This window comes from Neophocaena asiaeorientalis, unplaced genomic scaffold (assembly GCF_003031525.2).
Source record: "Neophocaena asiaeorientalis asiaeorientalis breed wild unplaced genomic scaffold, Neophocaena_asiaeorientalis_V1.1 scaffold43, whole genome shotgun sequence".
Taxonomy (NCBI): domain Eukaryota; kingdom Metazoa; phylum Chordata; class Mammalia; order Artiodactyla; family Phocoenidae; genus Neophocaena; species Neophocaena asiaeorientalis.
In genome coordinates this window covers 9204422-9226001 of record NW_020173674.1, presented here as the reverse complement: position 1 = coordinate 9226001, position 21580 = coordinate 9204422, and the positions used below count along the sequence as shown (strand labels likewise).

At 45.9% G+C, this 21580-nt stretch overlaps 1 protein-coding gene across 1 annotated transcript; it reads left to right on the top strand.

Annotated features, from left to right (window-relative positions):
• Window positions 1-11917: 11917 nt before the first annotated feature.
• Window positions 11918-14523, top strand: LOC112401995 (protein Tob1-like). The gene is given in 3 exon segments (XM_024748524.1): window positions 11918-11975; window positions 12862-13358; window positions 13582-14523. Coding segments are annotated over 3 exon segments (1185 nt in total). The 3' UTR covers window positions 14212-14523.
• The last annotated feature ends 7057 nt before the right edge of the window (window positions 14524-21580 follow it).

The following is a 21580-nucleotide window of genomic DNA, read 5'->3' as shown; positions in this document are numbered from 1 at the left end:
ATTTCTAAACGCAGAGTCAAGGCTCTGTGTTAAGATTCTGGTGGATGATGCAGAAACCTACTGTCTTTGGTAAATTGGAACAAGAGGGATTATGAAAGGGGAGGTGGGACATATGTTCATCAGTTGCAAGACCTAAAGAATCTCTGGGTTTTCCAACCTCAGCCAAAAGGACACGAGTGACCAGAGCATCCCGCTGAAGACATGAGTCCCCAGAGTCCCTGTCTGTCTTGGGATAAATAATATCTATCTCCACCCACCACCTTCCTATACCCTCGTTCCTATAGTCAGTACTAAGAATATTAAAACCACAATGACAGTCACTTAGAACTCGCCATAAAACAAAGTGATTGAAAAAGGAATGGTCTCTTCTTAACTGAGAGAAATCCCAATGGAACCAGAGTCAAATTTTGAAGCACAATTTGTTAGCATTTAGGATAAATAAACATTCCTCATAGGCAAAGTCAGGCAGACTCAGTTTGCTATTTGACTTTGGGAGAGAGGTGATTTACTTTGTTTGACTTAGTACTTGTATTCTTTTCCTTTTGGTTACTTAAGTGTCATAGCTACTCTTACTGCCAGATACTGTGCTGGACATTTTTTCCTGTATTAATTTATTTATCCTAAGACAAATCCCATGAAGTAGGCAGGATTATGTCACCTTATTTTACAGATGGGGAAACTGAGGCTGGGAGGGTGAGCACCTTGCTGGTGTCCCCACAAGTAGAAAGTACCAGAGCTGGGCTTGAACCTGAGACCAAAGTCGGGCTCCTCCTCTCAACCCAGTAAGTGAGAACATGCTAATTTTGAGACATTCAAACAGCACTTTAGAATTTAAAATAAGCCCACAGCTACCATATTAGGATTCTAATGGGGGCTGCACTGATAGAGTAGTTTGAGAACAGTCGACATCATTAAATGCTTTTGTATTTCCTTGAAAGTAAGGTGGGTGCCTCCATTTATTTAGACCCCTTTCTTGGCTACAACTAGAAACAAAATTATGAAGTGAGAAAGCTCACCAGTGAAGGCAACATACAATAAAGGTAGGAAACCATCCACACACAAGGCTAGTAGGGAGGTTACAAGACAGAAGTAGTAAAATCATCTGTATCCGCAATAAGCCGTTAAGGGATACGCAAAACAATTAGATGTAAAATATGACGTCAAAAGCAGTAATTGTAATGGGAGGAGTACAGATGCAGGGTTTTTAAAATCCATTTGAAATTAGGAGATCAGCAGCTTAAAACAATCATATATATATTATGTGTGTATGTGTGTGTGTGTGTGTATATTATATATTTAGACTGCTATACAAAAACCTCATGGTAGACCCCCTTTTTTTCTTTTTTGCGGTACGCGGGCCTCTCACTGTTGCGGCCTCTCCCGCTGCGGAGCACAGGCTCCGGACGGGCAGGCTCAGCGGTCACGGCTCACGGGCCAGCCGCTCCGCGGCATGTGGGATCTTCCCGGACCGGGGCACGAACCCGTGTCCCCTGCATCGGCAGGCGGACTCTCAACCACTGCGCCACCAGGGAAACCCTCTCTTCCTCCTTCTTAACCTGTGGAAACCACTGCTCTTTTTACTGTCTCCACAGTTTTACCTTTTACAGGATATCATACAGTGGGGATCATACAGCATGCATCCTTTTCCAGATGGGCTTCTTTCACTTAGTGATATGCATTTAGATTCCTCCGTGTCTTTTCAAGGTTTGATAGCTCATTTCTTTTTAGTACTGAGTAACAGTCCATTGTCTGATGTGCCGTGGTTTATTTATCCACTCACTTACTTAAAAATCTTGATTGTTTCCAAGTTGGGCAACTATGAATAAAGCAGGTACAAACATCCTTGTCTGGTTTTCATGTGGACATAGGTTGTCAACTCTTTGGGGTAAACAGCAGAGAGCCTAATTGCTGGCTTATATGGTGAGAGTATGTTTCATTTTTAAGAGACTAACAAAGTGCCTTCGAAGGTGGCTGTACTGTTTTGCATTCCCACTGAATGAGAATTTCTGGTGCCTACATCCATGCCGGTGTTTGCTGTTGTTAATATATAATCTTGTCTAAAAAACAAAAGAAGGAAAAGAGAATTAAAGAGAGACAGATGAAGGAACTACAGTGAGGAGTCCTCCACTAGGAAAATTTATTTGATCAGAAACTGAGGTGCAAGGGGCAACTGAGATGGAATTTAACTTGCATCCACCTCCGGTCCACCTGACACGTCACCGCTACTAGACATCCAACCTGAAAGTACCACTTTCTTTACAATGCACAGGTCATCAGTGCTGGAGGTGGACTTTCTGGCTTTGAAAATGTACGATTTTGAGCAAGTTTCTTGCTTTCTACACTTGGCTGCCTCAACTATACAATGGAAATTGTAATAGTTTATAGCTTATACATTTGTAGCAAGGATTAAATATAATAAACTGTGTTTCTACAGTGTCTGGCCATAGTTAGCAATCAAATGTTGCTACTCTTTCTATTACCACCATTGCTATTAGCTGCAGATATTTTTGCAATCCAAGAGCACGTATGGAAGGTGACAACTGTATGTTTCCAGCAAAGAATGTCTGCTGTTCCTCTTCTCTGGGCCAGGCACTGTTCTAAGCAAGGAAGAGAAAACCAGATATTGCCCCTGCGATTATGGAGCTAAAGTCCAACGGGGCTCGCATCCATTAACTGAGTTTACTGCTGTAAACCGCAACCTCGTCATTGCTGCCAAAGATACGCATGGTACCAGCCCAGCCATAAAAGAGAACACTGACCAAGTCATTGGGAGTGAGGGACCAATTCCCCAAGGATGGGAAGGCTGAACTGAAATAGAGAGCCAGCGAGGCAAGGAGGAAGGCAGACATGAGAAACGATAAGCTATGAGCTGAAAAATCCCTGAGCCGGTGGGAAAAGCTTTTGGAGTAATAAAAATGTGTGGACACAGTCCTCTTTGAGAGATACCCGTCCTTGTAACGGAATATACTTGCACCAGCACAAGCTCTGTTCAGCAGAATTCCTCACAGCTCCAAGTGCTGTAAGAGAGATTTGACTGCATACTTGGGTCCATGGGTCTACAGACTCAGAAACCATGAGCTGTGTTTGCTTCTCCATCTAGTTCAGAGAGAGGAAGTGAATCTAGGTTTCCTTCTAGTTCTGAAAATTGGTGATTATGTGGCTTTCATCAGTGCTCTAAACTAGGAAGAGCCTATGACACGTTTTTTGACAAAAAGGACAAGAAAATAGTAGTCAACTTTTATTGAGAGTTAAGTTTGTGTCAGACTGGTAAATTTTACACACAAACACACACAATTTATTCATCATATAAAACCTGTGGTGTGGCACTTTTATTAGCCATCTTTTACAAATGAGAAAACTGCATTAACTTATATAAACAGAGTAACTGTCATACGATCTGAGACTGCAAACAATATGAACCCAGATCTCCGCGGTTCTCATCACTGTGCCCGCCGCTCCTTGGGGACGGAGGGGGAGCTGGCCGCAGGACCTCCCCAGCATCCTGTGGGACTGAGGATAGCACCACTGCCGCCCCCTGGTTGGGACTTACCAAACCCTGCCAATGTGCTCACTGATAACGCAGTCCATAAAAGTGTCCCTCGTTAGTAAAGGACCTTCTCGGTGGTTCCCGGTCCTGCTGCCCCACAGAGTCACGAGTGGAGTTTAAATAGTCCAAGTGTCTGGGATTTACCTCAGATCTATTGAGTCAAAATCTCCAGAAAGGGGAGCATGGAGAATCTGTACTTTTTTAAAAGCTCCCGAGTGATTTGATTGCACAAGCAAGACAGCAAACCTCTGGCCAGAACTCTCAAATATACTTTAACATCAGTGGATAATTTGTGATTTTAAAAAAGCTTCTCGGGCTTCCCTGGTGGCGCAGCGGTTGAGAGTCCGCCTGCCGATGCAGGGGACAGGGGTTCGTGCCCCGGTCCGGGAAGATCCCACGTGCCGCAGAGCGGCTGGGCCCGTGAGCCATGGCCGCTGAGCCTGCACGTCCGGAGCCTGTGCTCCGCAACGGGAGAGGCCACAACAGTGAGAGGCTCGCGTACCGCAAAAAAATAAAAAATAAAATAAAAAAGCTTCTCCCTCACACAGAGCAATGTAAACAAAGAGGAACAAAGGGTGTTGCTCGCCACCCAGTCCTACAAGGATTAAGTCACTGAGGAAATTAGAACAATAACAGGATACTCTGTGCTTTGGAGAAGCAGTCCCCTTAGATAGAGACATCTCGGGAAGAATTTTAATGAACCCAGATTCCTGCATCTTCCCATACACACACACACAAAAATACCAAACCATTAACTGAGATATCTGATCCTTGTGACCACGCGTAATCTCTTACCGAGATGTATGCTTGCCTGCACGTACTCCACAGCCAAAAATCATATACGTATACTGGCTTCTCCCCTGCCTCTTCAGAGCGGTTCTCTCAGAGCTCCTGAGAGGCTAGAGTCCTCAGTAAGGTGCCCAAATAAAACCCAAACTCACAGCTCTTATGTTGTGCGTTTTTCCTTCAGTCAACAGCAGAATGGCAAGAGAGTGGGGCTGTGCTATCGTTGGGATTCTGTCCCCAGAGAGCTCACCACAAGCCAGCAAGGAAAGAAGAAGAGAAGCACACAGTTCGAATTCTGTGTAATGAGTTCCACACTGGTGTGCACACAGGGTAACAGCAAAGGGACTCAAGGAAGGTGACCCTGGATGGAATGACTTCTGAACTTAATCTTGAGAAGACTGGGGGATGGGGAATAAGGAAGAGAAGGGAGGTCCAGGTGGAGGAAACACGCAGCAACATAATTGCCGCTAGGGAGTGGTGAGAATGACGTGTCTGGGAGCTGCAGGTAGTACCGTGTGTCTGCACAAACGTCGAGCCTGGGGCAGAGTGCTACAAGATGCCTGGAAGAAGGAACCAGAGTTCCATCTGTCAAGCTGGAAGCACCTAGAATAGGCCCGTGAACATCCAACAAGCAGATGTGGAGCTATCAAGAGAGCCCTGGGCTGGAGACAGGGCTTTAGTGATCATAAAAGTTGTAAGTGAAGCCATGAGTGTGGTTTAAATTACCAAGCTCATGAAGAGAGAAGAGAACTGACTGTCAGAAAAGTCTAGACAAACAGAAGGAAGGGAAGCCACCAAGGAGACTTATAAAATAAGGGCAGAGGGCTTCCCTGGTGGCGCAGTGGTTGAGAATCTGCCTGCTAATGCAGGGGACACGGGTTCGAGCCCCGGTCTGGGAGGATCCCACATGGCGCGGAGCAGCTGGGCCCGTGAGCCACAGCTACTGAGCCTGCGCGTCTGGAGCCTGTGCTCCGCAACAAGAGAGGCTGCGATAGTGAGAGGCCCGCGCACCGCGATGAAGAGTGGCCCCCGCTCGCCACAACTAGAGAAAGCCCTTGCACAGAAACGAAGACACAACACAGCCAAAATAAATTAATTAATTAGTAAACTCCTACCCACAACAACTTCTTTAAATAAATAAATAAGGGCAGAGACACAAGAGGGCTCACAATGGAAAGGAGGGGTGAAGTAAAATCTGCAGAGTCAAGCAAGATAAAGCAGGAAAAGGGCTCATTAGACGTGACCGCTTGGAATCCAGCCTGTGGCTTCTGTCTCCTCTGAAACAGGAAGTGAACATGTCTGCTGAGAGAGAGGGCAGGCATTCTCATGCAGGTGTGAGTTCAGGTTGTAATCTGGCTAACTAACCAAGGCCACATCACAAAGGCTTCAGCTCCTCTGCCTGCCTTCCTACAGGATCTGGCGGTGGGGTTCCTACTGAGCATTACTCCTTCCGTTGACTAATGTGGAGGTTGCTTCAGACACACCAGAATTCCAGAGTGAGGGTCACACCTAACACTGACCCTGCAGCATCTGGAGATGGGTGTTCTAATCCTCCCGGGTGCAAGATCACAGGAGGTAAGGAAGAGGAGGTTTTGAGGACAGATATGAAATGCAAGGTAAGAATGAAAAACTGTCTTTTAAACTTAGTGGTTGAGTGGACACTGTCAACCTTGGAGAGAAGAGTTCCAGTGGTCGACTGTGGCAGTGGCTGGAATGGAGTGCGTGGAGGAGTGAGTGGGTGACGGAATGGGGCAGAAGGAGAGAACATCGTTGGCAAATTCTCTGGACTTTATCAGGGTGTTGCCTTTAGAGACTGTTACTATAACTTCTGGGTCCCCCCACAATGACGGACATAGAGATAATATAAAATCATGAATTTGGACACAAAGCCTCATTGCCCAAGCATAAAATAGGCCAGTGTTAAACTCCCACTAGACCATACAGCTACGGAGAGTGTCCGCTGGTTTGAGGCATCTCCAGCCTGCACAGTTCCCACTGAAAGTTGATGGTTCTGGCTTACAAGTCAGGGGCGTGTGAGTTTAAGGGAATCTGCTCATGGGATCTGCCCAACCCTGGGTAAACTTGACAAAGGAAATGATTAACAGAATTGCCTGGAGCAGCGATGACAGAGTCCAAAACCGAAAGGGAAATACAGGATGCCTTGTCTAGGACACTTAGACATTTACCCGGAGGCTTGGCAGTTAGCCTGGATATAGGAGGATGGGAACCTGGGACTTTGTCGTTGACACCCTAGTTGCTGTTGCGTCCCCCCATCAACCGTTTCCCAAAGGCATCACAATGTCCTTGGTCATTGTACATTGATGGAAGGTAGCTGAGTTCCATCAGACAAAGAGGATGAGCTCTGTTAACAAAAATAAAACAACAGTAATGTTGATTATAAACAGCAGCTCTGGGTCTGCAGGCATCCTCTCCTCCACCCAAAGGACAGAACCCGACATCAGCAGCAGAGATGAAACCCAGGATAACCAGAAATAGGACTTCAGCAAGCAGCAGGAAAGGCTGTGCCAGGGTTGATCAAGCAAACCAGACAAACCCAGACAATCGCATTTGTGTAAAATAACAATAGCCAACATTTTATTCTAGTCCACATTTCACACAATACTCTCACATACATCATTTCTTTCCATTGAGCGATGGCAAGGAACATATTCTGAAGTGGCTCCTGGAAGAGAATGGTCTGGATTTATTTGAGCAGAGGGAGGGCAATAGTCCAGCTCAGAAGAAACAAGTAAGGTTGCCAGGATTGCCCTAAGCAGACACACACTACGGGATTTCAGTGCGGGCCCTTGACCTTGTAACGCACAGCAATGGAAAACTCAGGCTTCATTTTAAGATTTTCCTGCTCTACACTAATGGGAATCTAATGACAATCTCATTGAGATATTTGCTATCTACATACCATCTCTCATTGGCTATGCCGTCAGCACTGCCTGCTCAACATGGCAAAGGAGAAAATCCTCCTCTCTTACTCTTACTATGTTTCTGAATAGGATAATAAGCATAGAAGAAATTAAAAGGTGTCAGTCGTCTGCCTCAGGGTCAGCAAACTTTTTCCGTAAGGGGCCAGGTAGTAAATATTCTAGGCTTGATGGGACACACAGGTCTCTACTGCAACTACTCAACTCGGCCACTGTAACATGAAAACAGTCTGTAACAAATGAGCATGGTCATCTCCCAATAAATCTTTATTTATGGACACTGAAATTTGATTTTCACATAATCTCCAAGTGTCACAATGTATTATTCTTCTTTTGGAAATATCTGCACTCCCATGGTTCACTGCAGCATCATTCACAAGATCCAAGATATGGAAACAACCTAAGTGCCCATCAGTGGACGAACGGATAAAGAAGATGCGGTATATATTTATATACCACAGAATATTATTCAGTCGTGAGAAAGGACATCCTGCCATTTGTGACAACAGGAATGGAGCTTGAGACATTATGCTAAGTGAGATCAGTCAGACAGAGAAAAACAAATACTGTATGATATCTTCATACGCTAAATCGAAAAAAGTCAAACGTGTAGAAACAGAAAGTAAAATGGTGGTTACCAGGGGATGGGGGATGGGGGTATAAGACAGATGTCGTTTAAGGACACAAACTTGCAACAAGTAGTAAATAAGCCCTAGAGATCTAATGCACAGATAATGAATACAGACAACAATATTATATTATAATCATCAGACCTGCTAAGAGACTAGAACTTAACCATTCCAACCACTAAAAAGAAATGATAATTATATGACGCGACAGACATGCTAATTATTGCTACACTGGCGATCATATTACAACATATAAATGTATCAGATTAACCTGTTGTACACCTTAAATTTACACAATGTTATACGTCAGATATACTTCAATAAAAAAATAGTTTTCCAAGATAAATAAATGAATAATATTATTCCTCCTTTGATTTTCTCAATCATTTAAAAAATGTATAATCTATTCTTAGCTTTCAGGCCATGCAAAAACAGGTGTAGGGCCAGATTTGACCCATGGCCCATGACTTCCTGACCCCTGATCTAACTCACAAAAAGCCCCCAGACCAGATGGATTTACTAAATAATTTTCACTAACCTGCAAGGATCAGATAATTTCTATGCCATTTGAGCTGTTTGTTCTATTAATGTATTACTAACCCTATGCTTTAAATTTGTCAATATCAATATCTTTTTATCTATCATCTTCTCATCCTAGACTGTAGTTCTCCAGGGGCAGCGATTGTGTCTGGCATCCCCTCCCTCTTTGTCGCAGGCTTTTTGCCAAGCAGTTTATTAATAACGTTTGTGCCGTGGCTGATAAAGGAGGGTGAGGAACATGGTGATAGCAGGGTTTGAATCTCAGCCCTTTTCTAATGGGATAAATGAGACACTCCTTTGGCTGGGAATTTACAGCCTAGGCTGAAAGGACTTCTTTCAGAGAGGCATCATTTCTTACTGCCCTTCCCAGGGGTAGATGAAATTAAGCAGGTGTCCTCCAGGCCAGCTTCTGCCATCCACTCCAGTCCAGAGGTACAGGACGCGGTTACAGCTCTCTGGCCACAATCCGGCACTGTTCCCTTAAGGATCCCCTGGTAGAGGACTTGCGATTATAATGTTGGCCACTGGGGGGTGCTTTCTCCACCCGCAGCCACTCTGATACAGCTACATGTAAAAAAATGAAATTAGAACACTCTTTAACACCATACACAAAAATAACCTCAAAATGGATTAAAGACCTAAATGTAAGACTGGACACTATAAAACTCTTAGAGGAAAACATAGGCAGAACACTCTCTGACATGAATTGCAGCAATATCTTTTTCGATCCGTCTCCCAGAGTAATGGAAATAAAAACAAAAATAAACAAATGGGACCTAATTAAACTCAAAAGCTTTTGCACAGCAAAGGAAACCATAAACAAACCAAAAAGACAACCCACAGAATGGGAGAAAATATTTGCAAACGATGAGACTGACAAGGGATTAATCTCCAAAATTTACAAACAGCTCATGCAGCTCAATATCATAGAAACAAACAACCCACTCAAAAAATGGGCAGAAGACCTAAAATAGACATTTCTCCAACGACATACAGATGGCAAGGGGCACATGAAAAGATGTTCAACATCGTTAATTATTAGAGAAATGTAAATCAAAACTATAATACGATATCACCTCATACCAGTCAGAATGGCCATCATCAAAAAATCTACAAACAATAAATGCTGGAGAGGGTGTGGAGAAAAGGGAAGCCTCCTACACTGTTGGTGGGAATGCAAATTGGTACAGCCACTGTGGAGAACAGTATGGAGGTGCCTTAGAAAACTAAAAATAGAGTTACCTATTGTATCATCCTGCAATCCCATGCCTGGGCATATACCCAGAGAAAAACATGGTCCGAAAGGATACACACATACCCCCAATGTTCACTGCAGCACTGTTTACAACAGCCAAGACATGGAAGCAACCTAAATGTCCATCAACAGAGCAATGGATAAAGAAAATGTGATATATACATATAGAATGGAATATTACTCAACCATTAAAAAAGAATGAAATAGGGCTTCCCTGGTGGCGCAGTGGTTGAGAGTCCGCCTGCCGATGCAGGGGACATGGGTTCGTGCCCCGGTCCGGGAAGATCCCACATGCCGCGGAGCGGCTGGGCCCGTGAGCCATGGCCGCTGAGCCTGCACTCCGCAACGGGCGAGGCCACAATAGTGAGAGGCCCGCGTACCGCAAAAAAAAAAAAAAAAAAAGAATGAAATAATGCCATTTGCAGCAACTTGGATGGACCTAGAGATTATCATACTAAGTGAACTAAGTCAGAAAAGGCAAATATTATATGATATCACTTACATGTGGAATCCAAAGTACAATACAAGTGAACTTATTTACAAAACAGAAACAGGCTCACTGACATGGAGAACAAATTTATGGTTACCAAAGGGGGAAGGGGAGAGAGGAGTATGGGATTAACAGACACAAAACAGATATAAATTAGATAAACAACAAGGTCCTACCGCATAGCACAGGAAACTATATCCAATATCTTGTAATAACCTAGAATGGAAAAGAATCTGAAGAATTTACATATATATGTATTATATATAATGGAATCACTTTGCTGTACATCTGAAACTAGCATAATATTTTGAATCAACTACACTTCAATAAAAATAAAGTAAAATAAAGAAAAAATTTAAAGGGTTGCCTCCTGGCAGTAATGCCAGGGACTGGAGAAGTGGAGGGGGCAGGGGGACAGAAGACTATTACTTTTCACTTTCAATTCTCCTATATCTTTTTTTTTTTAACTGTACAGCGTGGAATAAATTTATGTGCCTTCTTTCCCTCTCCCGTATTTCTCTTTATAGCATGACTGCACTACCAATGAGACTTGCAGACCTCAAATTTTTGGCTTTTGAGTTTAAAAACCACAGTCCAGATATAAATAAAAACTATTTCTAGGAATCCAACCGCAGGCAGAATCTATCTGCACTCACACATTTCCCATCCTGACTGATTAAAAATCCTCTGGTCAGCGGGGAAGAGGAGAAAGCTGGATCTAAGATCGTCTAAGAACAATCACGGGACATGTTTATGTGGAGGTCCTAAAAGCTGCCTCATGACCTGTTTCTCAACAAATTCATCTCCTGGAGTCAGGGGTACTCGAACTCCTAAATGAGTTCGGGAATCTCAGAATAGAGAGGTCTGAGTCCCATTTCTTGTATGAAAGTCCTGGGGGGAGGGGGGGGCAGCAACCCCAAGACGTTTTTGTGTTTTGTTTTCTTTTTATTGGCTGCGCCAGTTCTCAGTTGTGGCACACAGGATCTCATTGCTGCGTGTGGAATCTTCATTGCGGCATGCAGGATCTTTAGTTGTGGCATGCGGGACCTAGTTCCCCAAGCAGAGATCGAACCCAGGCTCCCTGCATTGGGAGCACAGAGTCTTAGCCACTGGACCACTAGGGAAGTCCCCCCCCCACAAGACTTCTGCACACCCTAGAAGGTCTGGAGGGAGCTCACCGATTCCCACTCTGCCCCAGTGGGACCTGTGGGAAAGCCTTTTCCCCACGTGGTTGAGAGTGGTGGGGCTGGGGAGTTGCTACCCAGTAACCCTGGGAGGACCTAAAGCCATAGACAAGAGAATGAAACAGACACACTCTGGCCACTACGGCCAAAGACCAGGGGGGAGTTGGGTTGTCCGCAGAGTGGCTGAGGTTAGAAGAGATGAAGGTTGTAAAGCAGTGCGCTGGTGGCTCCTCCTCGTGAACCTTCAGGAAATGTTAGCTGTTCCTTACGTTTCTTCTCTTCCTCCTTCCCTCCCTCCCCTTCAATCCGTTCCTCTGTCCTGCTAACTCGCCCCACCCTGCCCCGCCCACTTCCTCCTGCTCTGGTCCCACCTCCTCACTCTGCCCCTGGGAGCCCTCCCACTTCCTCTCCTCCTAGAAAACCAAGAGCCACTGTGTTTAGGATCACCTCCTTGGAGCTCTAGGCAACCTCTGATTTTAAATGGTGTTATCAGTCACACAAATTGGTCATCCCTCCCTTCCAAATCCTACTAAAATGATAACAGACGATGTTAAAAAGTATATTAGCCACAAGGACAGGGAGAAATGGAGAGAAGGCCCTGGCAGGTAAAAAAGGTCACTTTGGAAGATGGAAAGCAAATGGCTGATGAAAGGAAGTTACAATCTACCTAGAGGTGAATCAATTTGCTCAGGTGAAGCCCTGAGAAGCTCCGTACTTGGAGCACAGGAATTACCAAAGGTGGGGAGACAGGGGTGACAGCAGCTTCAGGCTGTCTACCTAGTATCCTGTCACCCTTCTTTCCTACCCAGAGAACTTGGTTTTATTCAGGGATACAGGGTGCCCTGTTAAAAATAAAAACTCCTTTTTGAATTAAATAAAGGCCATCTGAAAACAGACCAAAAAACACTCCACCCTGAGACTCTTGCCACTAGGGGCAGCCATGGGACCCATTTCTGGCCAATGAAAAGTCCACTTGGGGACTTCTAAGGATGCCTTCTTGAATTAAGGGGACAAACCTAGTAGGCATGAGCTTTCCCCTTCGCCCTTCCCCATTCCTCCTGCCCAGTAGTGATCAAAGTGCCCAGAAGGATGCCAGAAACAGGAAAGTCACATGCTGAGAACGGCAGAAAATGGGGTGCACCACCGCTGCAGCAGCCTGGATCACTCCCACTAGATTTCGTGTTATACTCTTTTTAAAAATCAACACTTACCTTGCGAAACCACTTGGTCAGGTTTTGTTGGGGGCCTTTGAACCCAATCCGTAACCCAAGCAATTGTTGTTGGTTGAACATTATATACCAAGTTAAACAGCTACATCGCTTCTCTGATCCCACAGTCAGACAAAAAGCCCCTTCCTCCCCCTCCTCAGAGGCCAGAAGTTTAGCCTTTAAAGAATGAGTGTAGGGGAGAAGGAGGAAAGCCCCGGCGTGGCGCGGAGTGGGCGCTCTACGGGGACGCTGGGCCAGGCACCGGGCTGTGCGGAGAAGTGAGCGCGCTCCCCTGACCCCGTCCTCGCCACCCCAAGCCAGAAGGGGCGAGCGCCGCCTGGCGGCGTCGGCGTGCCCTCGGCCCGGCCGGCTCACCGCCGCCTACCCTCCCGTGCCCCTGCCCAGCTGCCGGGTCTGTGGTGGAAGCAGCCCCCTCCCAGGAGACGTGTCAACAGTTTTGGTGAAGAGCTTGGAAGATTTCTTAAGAAGAAATATGAAGGGCACTGGTATCCTGAAAAGCCATACGAAGGATCAGGGTTTAGATGTATACACGCAGGGGAGAAAGTGGACCCAGTGATTGAACAAGCCTCCAAAGAGAGTGGTTTGGGCACTGATGGTGTTCGTGGCAATCTGCCGTAGGATCCTACTGTTTGGATCGACCCATTTGAGGTTTCCTACCAAACTGGTGAAAAGGGACCAGTGAAGGTGTTTTATGTGGATGATAATAATGAAAATGGATGTGAGTTGGAAAAGGAGCTCAAAAACAGCTTTAACCCAGAGGCCCCGGGTTTTTGTTGTTGCTGGTTTTTGCAGTACGCGGGCCTCTGACTGTTGTGGCCTCTCCCGTTGCGGAGCACAGGCTCCGGACGCGCAGGCTCAGCGGCCATGGCTCACGGGCCCAGCCACTCCGCGGCATGTGGGATCTTCCCGGACCGGGGCACGAACCCGTGTCCCCTGCATCGGCAGGCGGCCTCTCAACCGCTGCGCCACCAGGGAAGCCCAGGTCCTGGGTTTTATGCCCACAAGTGACCCAGCCTCATCAGCGTCCAGCTCTCCATCTCCTCCCTTTGGTCACTCTGCTGCTGTAAGCCCTCCCTTCATGCCCCGGTCCACTCAGCCTTTAACCTTTACCACTGCCACTTTTGCTGCCACCAAGTTCGGCTCTACCAGAATGAAGAATAGTGGCCGAAGCAACAAGGTTGCACGTACTTCCCCTATCAACCTCGGCTTGAACGTGAATGACCTCCTGAAGCAGAAAGCCATCTCTTCCTCAGGGCACTCTCGGCATGGGCTTGGCCTGGGTAGCCAGCAGAAGCCACGGCTACAGCAACAGCCATCCCAGCCACCGCCTTCACCACCACCGCAGCAGCAGCGACAGCAGAAAACCTCCGCTCTTTCTCCTGACGCCAAGGAATTTATTTTTCCTAATATGCAGGGTCAAGGTAGTAGTACCAGTGGAATGTTCCCAGGTGACAGCCCCCTTAACCTCAGTCCTCTCCAGTACAGTAATGCCTTTGATGTGTTTGTGGCCTATGGAGGCCTCCACGAGAAGTCTTTTGTAGATGGCTTGAATTTTAGCTTAAATAACATGCAGTATTCCAACCAGCCATTCCAGCCTGTTATGGCTAACTAAAAAAAAAGAAAAGATGTATCGTACAAGTTAAAATGCTCAGGCCCAAGGGGGATTTTTTTTTTTTTATAACCTCCTTGAGATTTTTTTTTAAGCTTATAGTAAGGATACATTCAAGCTTGGTTACAAAAATAAAACATGCATCATTTTTCATTGCGAACCAAGCACAAAGTTGTTATTTTTTTTTTACAAAGTTATTTTATACTGACTGTATATTTTAAAGTATACTCTCAGATATGGCCTCTTATAGTATTTAAGATATAGCAAGGACATGGCTGATTTTTTTTCCTTCATAAAAAATTGGCACAGGGCTTCCCTGGTGGCGCAGTGGTTGAGAGTCCGCCTGCCGATGCAGGGGACACGGGTTCGTGCCCCGGTCCGGGAGGATCCCACGTGCCGCGGAGCGGCTGGGCCCGTGAGCCATGGCCGCTGAGCCTGCGCGTCCGGAGCCTGTGTTCCGCAACGGGAGAGGCCACAACAGTGAGAGGCCCGTGTACCACAAAAAAAAGAAAAAAAAAAATGGCACTAATAAGTGGGTTTATTGGTCTCTTCTAATTGTATAATTTATTTTAGTACAAAGTTTGTAAAATATCTAAGGTTATATATATATTGTTTCTACGACATGGTATTGCATTTATATCTTTTTACTACAGGGATCTGTGGCAGCAGCAGCTTCAGGCTGTATTGTTTTTACTGAAATTGTAAAATACCCATTTTAAGGACATCAACTATTCTAAATTGTGTACAGGATATTCCTTTAGTGGTGGAATTAAAATGTACGAATATTTGCTTTTTGAAAAAATGTATTTTCTGTTAAAGGTTTAAAGATTTTCGCTATATATTGTGGAAGAAAATGTAATCATAAATATTAATTTTGTACCTATATTGTGCAATACTTGAAAATAACGGTATAAAAGTACTTTGAGTCAGGGTCTTACATGTTAAGAGGGACTGAAATAGTTCATATTAAGTATGTATTAAAATTCTTTAAAATTCAAAAAAAAGAATGAGTATGGGGGTGGAGTCAAGATGGCGGACTAGGAGGACGCAGAATTCACGTCTCCGCACAACTAGGGTACCTACCAGGCACCGGTGGGGGACCACGGACACCTAAGGGGACGGGAGGAACCCCCAGCGACTGGGTAGGACGTGGGGTGTGGGGGGGAGTGAGGGGGGAGGAGAAGTGGAAGCAGGACGGGACCAGCACCCCTGAAGGGCGGCTGGGGGAGGGGAGGAGTTCCTGCACCCAGGGGGACCCACCCACGGTTAGGGGTCCAGCGATGACAGGGGAGACCCTGGGGGAGACCAAGAGGGGGTGGCGCAGAGGACAGGAAGGGAACATGGCAGTGCTTTCCCTGTCCACTTAGGCACCGGGGAGCCTCTTGGGCTCCTGCTCCTAATCCTCTGCCCTCGGAGCCTCCCTCCTACAGTGCGGAGCCCAAGCCCCGCCCCTACACACCCAGGGCCCCACCTCTACACTCGGAGACCCCTTCTGAGACTCCCTCCAACCGCTGGGCAAAACCCCACCCACACACCCTCACCCAGGGCTTACCTCCAAACTCCGGAACTCCACACTCCACAGGTGCTGCCTCTCCCCTTCCACGTAGCCAAGGCCTTTTTTTTTTCTTTTTTCTTCTTTTAGGTTGGGGTTTTGTTTTACCTTGTTGTTGCTGATTTACCTTTTGTTTTACCTTGTTGTTGCTGATTCATTTATATATATTTTTTCTAATCTTTTATTTTTCTAATTTTATTTTATTCTTTATATTTTGTTATTGTTCTGCTCCTTTTGGCTTGTTCCCCCCCTTTTTTTTTGCGATACACAGGCCTCTCACTGTTGTGGCCTCTCCCGTTGTGGAGCACAGGCTCCGGACGCGCAGGCTCAGCGGCCATGGCTCACGGGCCCAGCCACTCCTTGGCATGTGGGATCTTCCCAGACCGGGGCACGAACCCGTGTCCCCTGCATCGGCAGGCGGACTCTCAACCACTGTGCCACCAGGGAAGCCCTGTCCCAGTATAATTTTTTAGAGTGCCTCATTTTGTTAGCAAACAAAACTTGGGTCCACTCATCCACTTGCAGTAAAGCCAATCTACTGACACTGGGTTGTGGTGAAGGAAAGTGTAAGGTTTATTGCAGGGCGCCAAGCAAGGAGTCCAGGCAGCTAACACTCAAAAGGCCTGAACTATCCAATGGCTTTCAGAGAAAGGTTTTTAAAGACTGGGTGAGAGAGAGGGTTGCAGGGTACACAATCGGCTCGTGGACATTCTTCTGATCGGTTGGTGGTGAGGCAATCAGGAGTCAACATCATCAACCTTCTGGTTCCAACCAGTCTGGGGTCCACATGTTCATGGTCAGCATACAGTTAACTTCTCCCACCTGGTGGGGGTTTCTGTATTTGCAAAACAGCTCAAAGGACATGGCTCAGAATATTATCTTAGCCCCTGAGGAGGAACTAAAGGTCCTCGACTTTGTTTAATGGTTAAACTATTATTTTTTTGTCTTGCTTGAATGTTTTCCTTTGTTTCTGCATTTTCACACTTTGATTAAATCTATTCTTTGGAACTCGGGAAGACCTAGGAATCTAAAGTTTTTATGAAAACAAAAGGCAGGCACAGGACATGGGGGGATCTGTCCTGGGAAGGCCTCATAGGGTCCTGCTCGGTTACACTTTTACCCTCAAGTGTGCTGGTTTGGACAACAAATTATACAGCCCCCTCCTTCTCCATGCCTTTGCCCAAGCTGAATTTCCCACCTGAAATGCCCTCTGTTTCTGTTTCCTCTTCCAATTCAAATCCTTTATTTCCTTTGTACCAAATTCAAGATTGTCTGTGCCAAACCACTGCTCACAAGTTCCTTTCCTTTCTCTGAAATCCTCTAATACCCAAATAATTTATGCCACAAAATCTTTGACTGTGTTGCTTTTTTTTGCCCCAGTAGTTTTCATTCATTGGATAATGGATATTTGTCATTTGCAGCTACCCAATCTTTTCAAGATTCCCCCTACATTTTGGCAATTTTTTTTTTTTTTTTTCGGTACGGGGGCCTCCCACTGTTGTGGCCTCTTCCGTTGCGGAGCACAGGCTCCGGACGCGCAGACTTAGAAGCCACGGCTCACGGGCCCAGCCGCTCCGCGGCATGTGAGATCTTCCCGGAGCAGGGCACAAACATTGTCCCCTGCATCGGCAGGCGGGCTCTCAACCACCGCGCCACCAGGGAAGCCCTTGGCAATATTTTTATATGAAGCATGCCTTCCCACAGTAGAAACTCCAAACTGGGCATTCCTAGACTTCCTTGCAGCTAAGGTGGGGGCCCATGACCTGGGTTCCACCAACCAGATGCATCCACGTGAGTTGTGGCTTCACAAATGAGCAAGGTGAAGAAGTGGCGGGGGGAATGTGCTCCTGGTAGCCAAGTAGCCAAGGTCCCTGGTGGCCAGGGGAAGCAGAGCTGGAGAGACAGGTGTCCAATCCCAAGGGAAGGTGACTAATGAGGGTGCCTAGCAAGTTGGTGAAGGTATGTTCTTTGGAGCCTAGAGTAAGCCCCATCGCGTGGTTGGTTATTTTTCCCATCTGCGTGGATTTAGAGCATCCCAGAGGTTCTTAATATTCTCTAATAAGTCCTTGTGCACCTTTGTATTGGAAAAACCTACAAGTCTTTGCTCTGTATGTCTCCTTCTGTCCTTTGCTCCTGTATGTCTCCTTTGCTCTCATACTATTACCACTTTCACAATACTTCTCACCAGCTGGGTGTCCTACAATTTAACTCAGTTCTGACACTCTGCCACAGGTTAAGGGCTCAGTCCCACAAGACTGCTCCCACCCCACTTCCAATGCCAATCGCAGGGGTAGGACCCCAGGTTACCCACAACTTCTGTCAAACATGGGGACAAATCAGGGGTTCCCATGATCCACACACCCTCCCCCCACCCCCGCCACCATAAGGTTCAATTACTTTGCTAGAGTGGCTCATAGAACTCAGGGAAATGTATTTACCAGTTTATTAAAGGATACGATAAAGGATATAGATGAAGAGACAGATGAAGAGTACATAGGGCGAGGTCTGGGGGGTGGGGCGGGGTCCCGAGTGCAGGGGCTTCTGTCCTTGTGGAGTTGGGGTGCGCCACCCTCCCAGTACGGGGATGTATTCACCAACTTGAAAGCTCACTGAACCCCATACTATTGGGATTTTATGGAGGCTTCCTCTTGTAGACATGATCAATTATTAGCTCCATTTCCCACCCCTCTCCCCTCTCTGGAGGATGATGGATGGGGCTGAAAATTCCACACTTCAGATCACGGCTTGGTCTTTCTGGTGAGCAGCTCCCACCCAGGGTTCACCCAGGAGCCCACCTAGAGTCACCTCATTAGAACAAAAGATGTTCCTAGTGTTCTTATCACTTAGGGATTTACAAGGGTTTTAGGAGCCCTGTGTCAGGAACACACACACACACATATATATTTTAGCTTTGTGGGACTGCTATATATATATGATATATATATATGTATATATATATATATATATATATATATATATATATATATAATTTTTTATTTCACAAGCCTCATCTAGCCAGATGGGTACCAATGTATGCAACCAGAAACTCTGACTAATACAATCTGTCCGGTGTCTACAGCTAGTTGATAATCTCCCTACAGTCACCTTGGATTTTTGAGAGCTTTCATATTCCTCTGAGCACCTCCCAGCACGACAGTGCCACATCAGGTTGTGCCCAGTGAAATCAGGGAAACATATTCAGGGGAGAGTGTGTGGTTGTGAAGCCTACAGTGTGGTGTTGTGGCTCCTTGCCAGGCACAGGGACAAACAGTGAACAAAACAGTCCAAAGACAGATGCCCACCGGACCCCAGATGAATTCCAATGAGGCACTAAAGCTTTTGGCTGGCTGCCTGTGTGCTTTCTCCACTTCTCCCAAAATGGGTGCCAAGCAGGGTCCCTTATTGTCCCTAGAGAAACAGTTTAGTGGCCTGTCATCTTGAGAATTTACCCAGCCTGCCTTGCAGAGTTGCCTAATTCCAGTAAGCATTGTGTAGCTTACTTGGTTTCTTAAAGGGCCTCACATTTTAGAAGCTTATTTATTTGCTCTTTCCTTTCTGGATTTAGAAATTTGCATGCTATGTGCTTATTATGCAGGGAAACATTTCAAAGGGACTGATGACTGGAATCCTGTCCAAGGCAGTAACACAGCGATCGACTCCATTAAAAACCTGTGGCTCTCCGAAACTATTTTAGAAACAATTCTCATATTTTTTGTGAACTCTTGGTAGGAGGAAAGTCGTAATTCATCGATACTCTTGAAACATAACTTATTTCCTGCTCCACCTCCAACATGTATCATGCATAACCTTTGACCTAAAAAATCTACTTTATGGATTTTTCTTAGAGGATTAATCAAAAATGCAAATAAGGACTAATGTATAAAAATGTTCCCTGAAGTATTATTTCTAGTAGTACAACATTTAATAGCATGGAAATGCTCACAAATAATGCTACCTGCGGTGAAAAAGTAAGAAATAGAGCATCTTAATAGTGAAAGGGAGAAATATACCAAAAAATTTAACTGTGAGTATCTCCAAGTGGCAGAATTATAGCCATTTTTATTTTGTCCTTTATACTTTGCCATGCTTTGTCTATAACAAATACACCCCTTACATGAAAATGTATTTTTCAGCTGAAAATGTATTCAGGTTAGACTTCTTAGGGTTGATTAATCTAGAGAAGGATCCTTCCTTATATAAGTATGTTCTCTTTTTCAGATGTTGAGCTTTGAATTATAATTACTATCCATCAGTATCCTCAGGACCCCCAAACCTCAGCCCAACCCGTCTGATGCTGAAGCTCCCCCATCTGAATGAAGTTCGTCCATTTTTTATTCAATAAGCATTTTGAGGGCTTCCTTGGTGGCACAGTGGTTAAGAATACGGCTGCCAATGCAGGGGACACGAGTTAGCCCTGTTCCCAGAAGATCCCACAGGCCGCGGAGCAACTAAGCCCGTGCGCCACAACTACTGAGCCTGCGCTCTAGAGCCCACGAGCCACAACTACTGAGCCCGTGTGCCACAACTACTGAGCTTGTGCTCTAGACCCCGCGAGCCACAGCTACTGAAGCTTGTGCACCTAGAGCCCGTGCTCCACAACAAGAGAAGCTACCACAATGAGAAGCCCACATGTTGCAACGAAGAGTAGCCCCCGCTCGCTGCAACTAGAGAAAGCCCACGCACACCAACAAAGACCCAACACAGCCAAAAATAAAAAAATAAATTAAATAAAATGTTTTTAAAGTTAAAAAAAAAACATTTTGAGCAGTTACTGTGTACCAGGCTCTGTGCCAGGCCCAGAGCATAAAGCACTGAACACAACAGCCCAGATGGTGCCCATCATGGGGCTGTTACTACCTCTAAGCCACAACCCTCAAGTAGGTACCAATGTGACTCTGCCAGGAAAATGGATTCCGGGCACCTCTATCTGAAATCCAGGGTTTTTCTCCCATAGCAATAAGTTGTGCTCACTGATCAGCTCACAAACATCCAGGCCACTCCAGTTTCATTCTTCCCAAGAGCTATTGCCCCAGACTTCTGGGAATTTGTTTTTTGGAGTTTCTGAACCATTTGTTCTTTATCCAACAAACATTTATGAAAATCTTCAGAGAGCCAGGCACTGGTCTGGCCTTGTGTTGCAAATAGAACTGTCAAGGTTCCTGCCCGTAAGATGCTCCTCACTTAGTCTGTGGACAGAAAAGCCCACCAAAGGGCTATAATCAGCACTGGGAATTTCCCTGGGAAAGATGTGGGTGGTGCTATGGCAGGAAGCTTAGCTGATAGACACCTCTTGGAATAGCTGCCTCTTCACTGAGAACTGCTATCAGTGCTGCAAATTTATTTGGGGGGGCCTAATTTTAATCGTTCCCAGCCTATTTCAATTCCCCCCCAGCCTACCCTCCCAGATGGACTGAACCAAGAGCACTCTAACACTGGGCACTTAAACAAAAGCTCATTCATCATTCATGGAGCACTTGAATGGAAAAAAAGGAAAACCAAAACTGGCACAAATTTCCCAACCTCCTAATCCCCTACTCTAGATCCCATGAAGAAGATTGTCACAAACGTCGGTTTGGATGAGTTTTCAAAGGACAAGATCTCAATAGCTCCTTCTAGATAAGTGGCTCTCAACGAGTGGTCCCCAGAGAAGCAACAGCAGCATCACCTAAGAACTCATTAGAAATGCAAATTCTTGGGCTTCCCTGGTGGCGCAGTGGTTGAGAGTCCGCCTGTGGATGCAGGGGACACGGGTTCGTGCCCCGGACCAGGAAGATCCCACATGCCGCGGAGCGGCTGAGCCCGTGAGCCATGGCCGCTGAG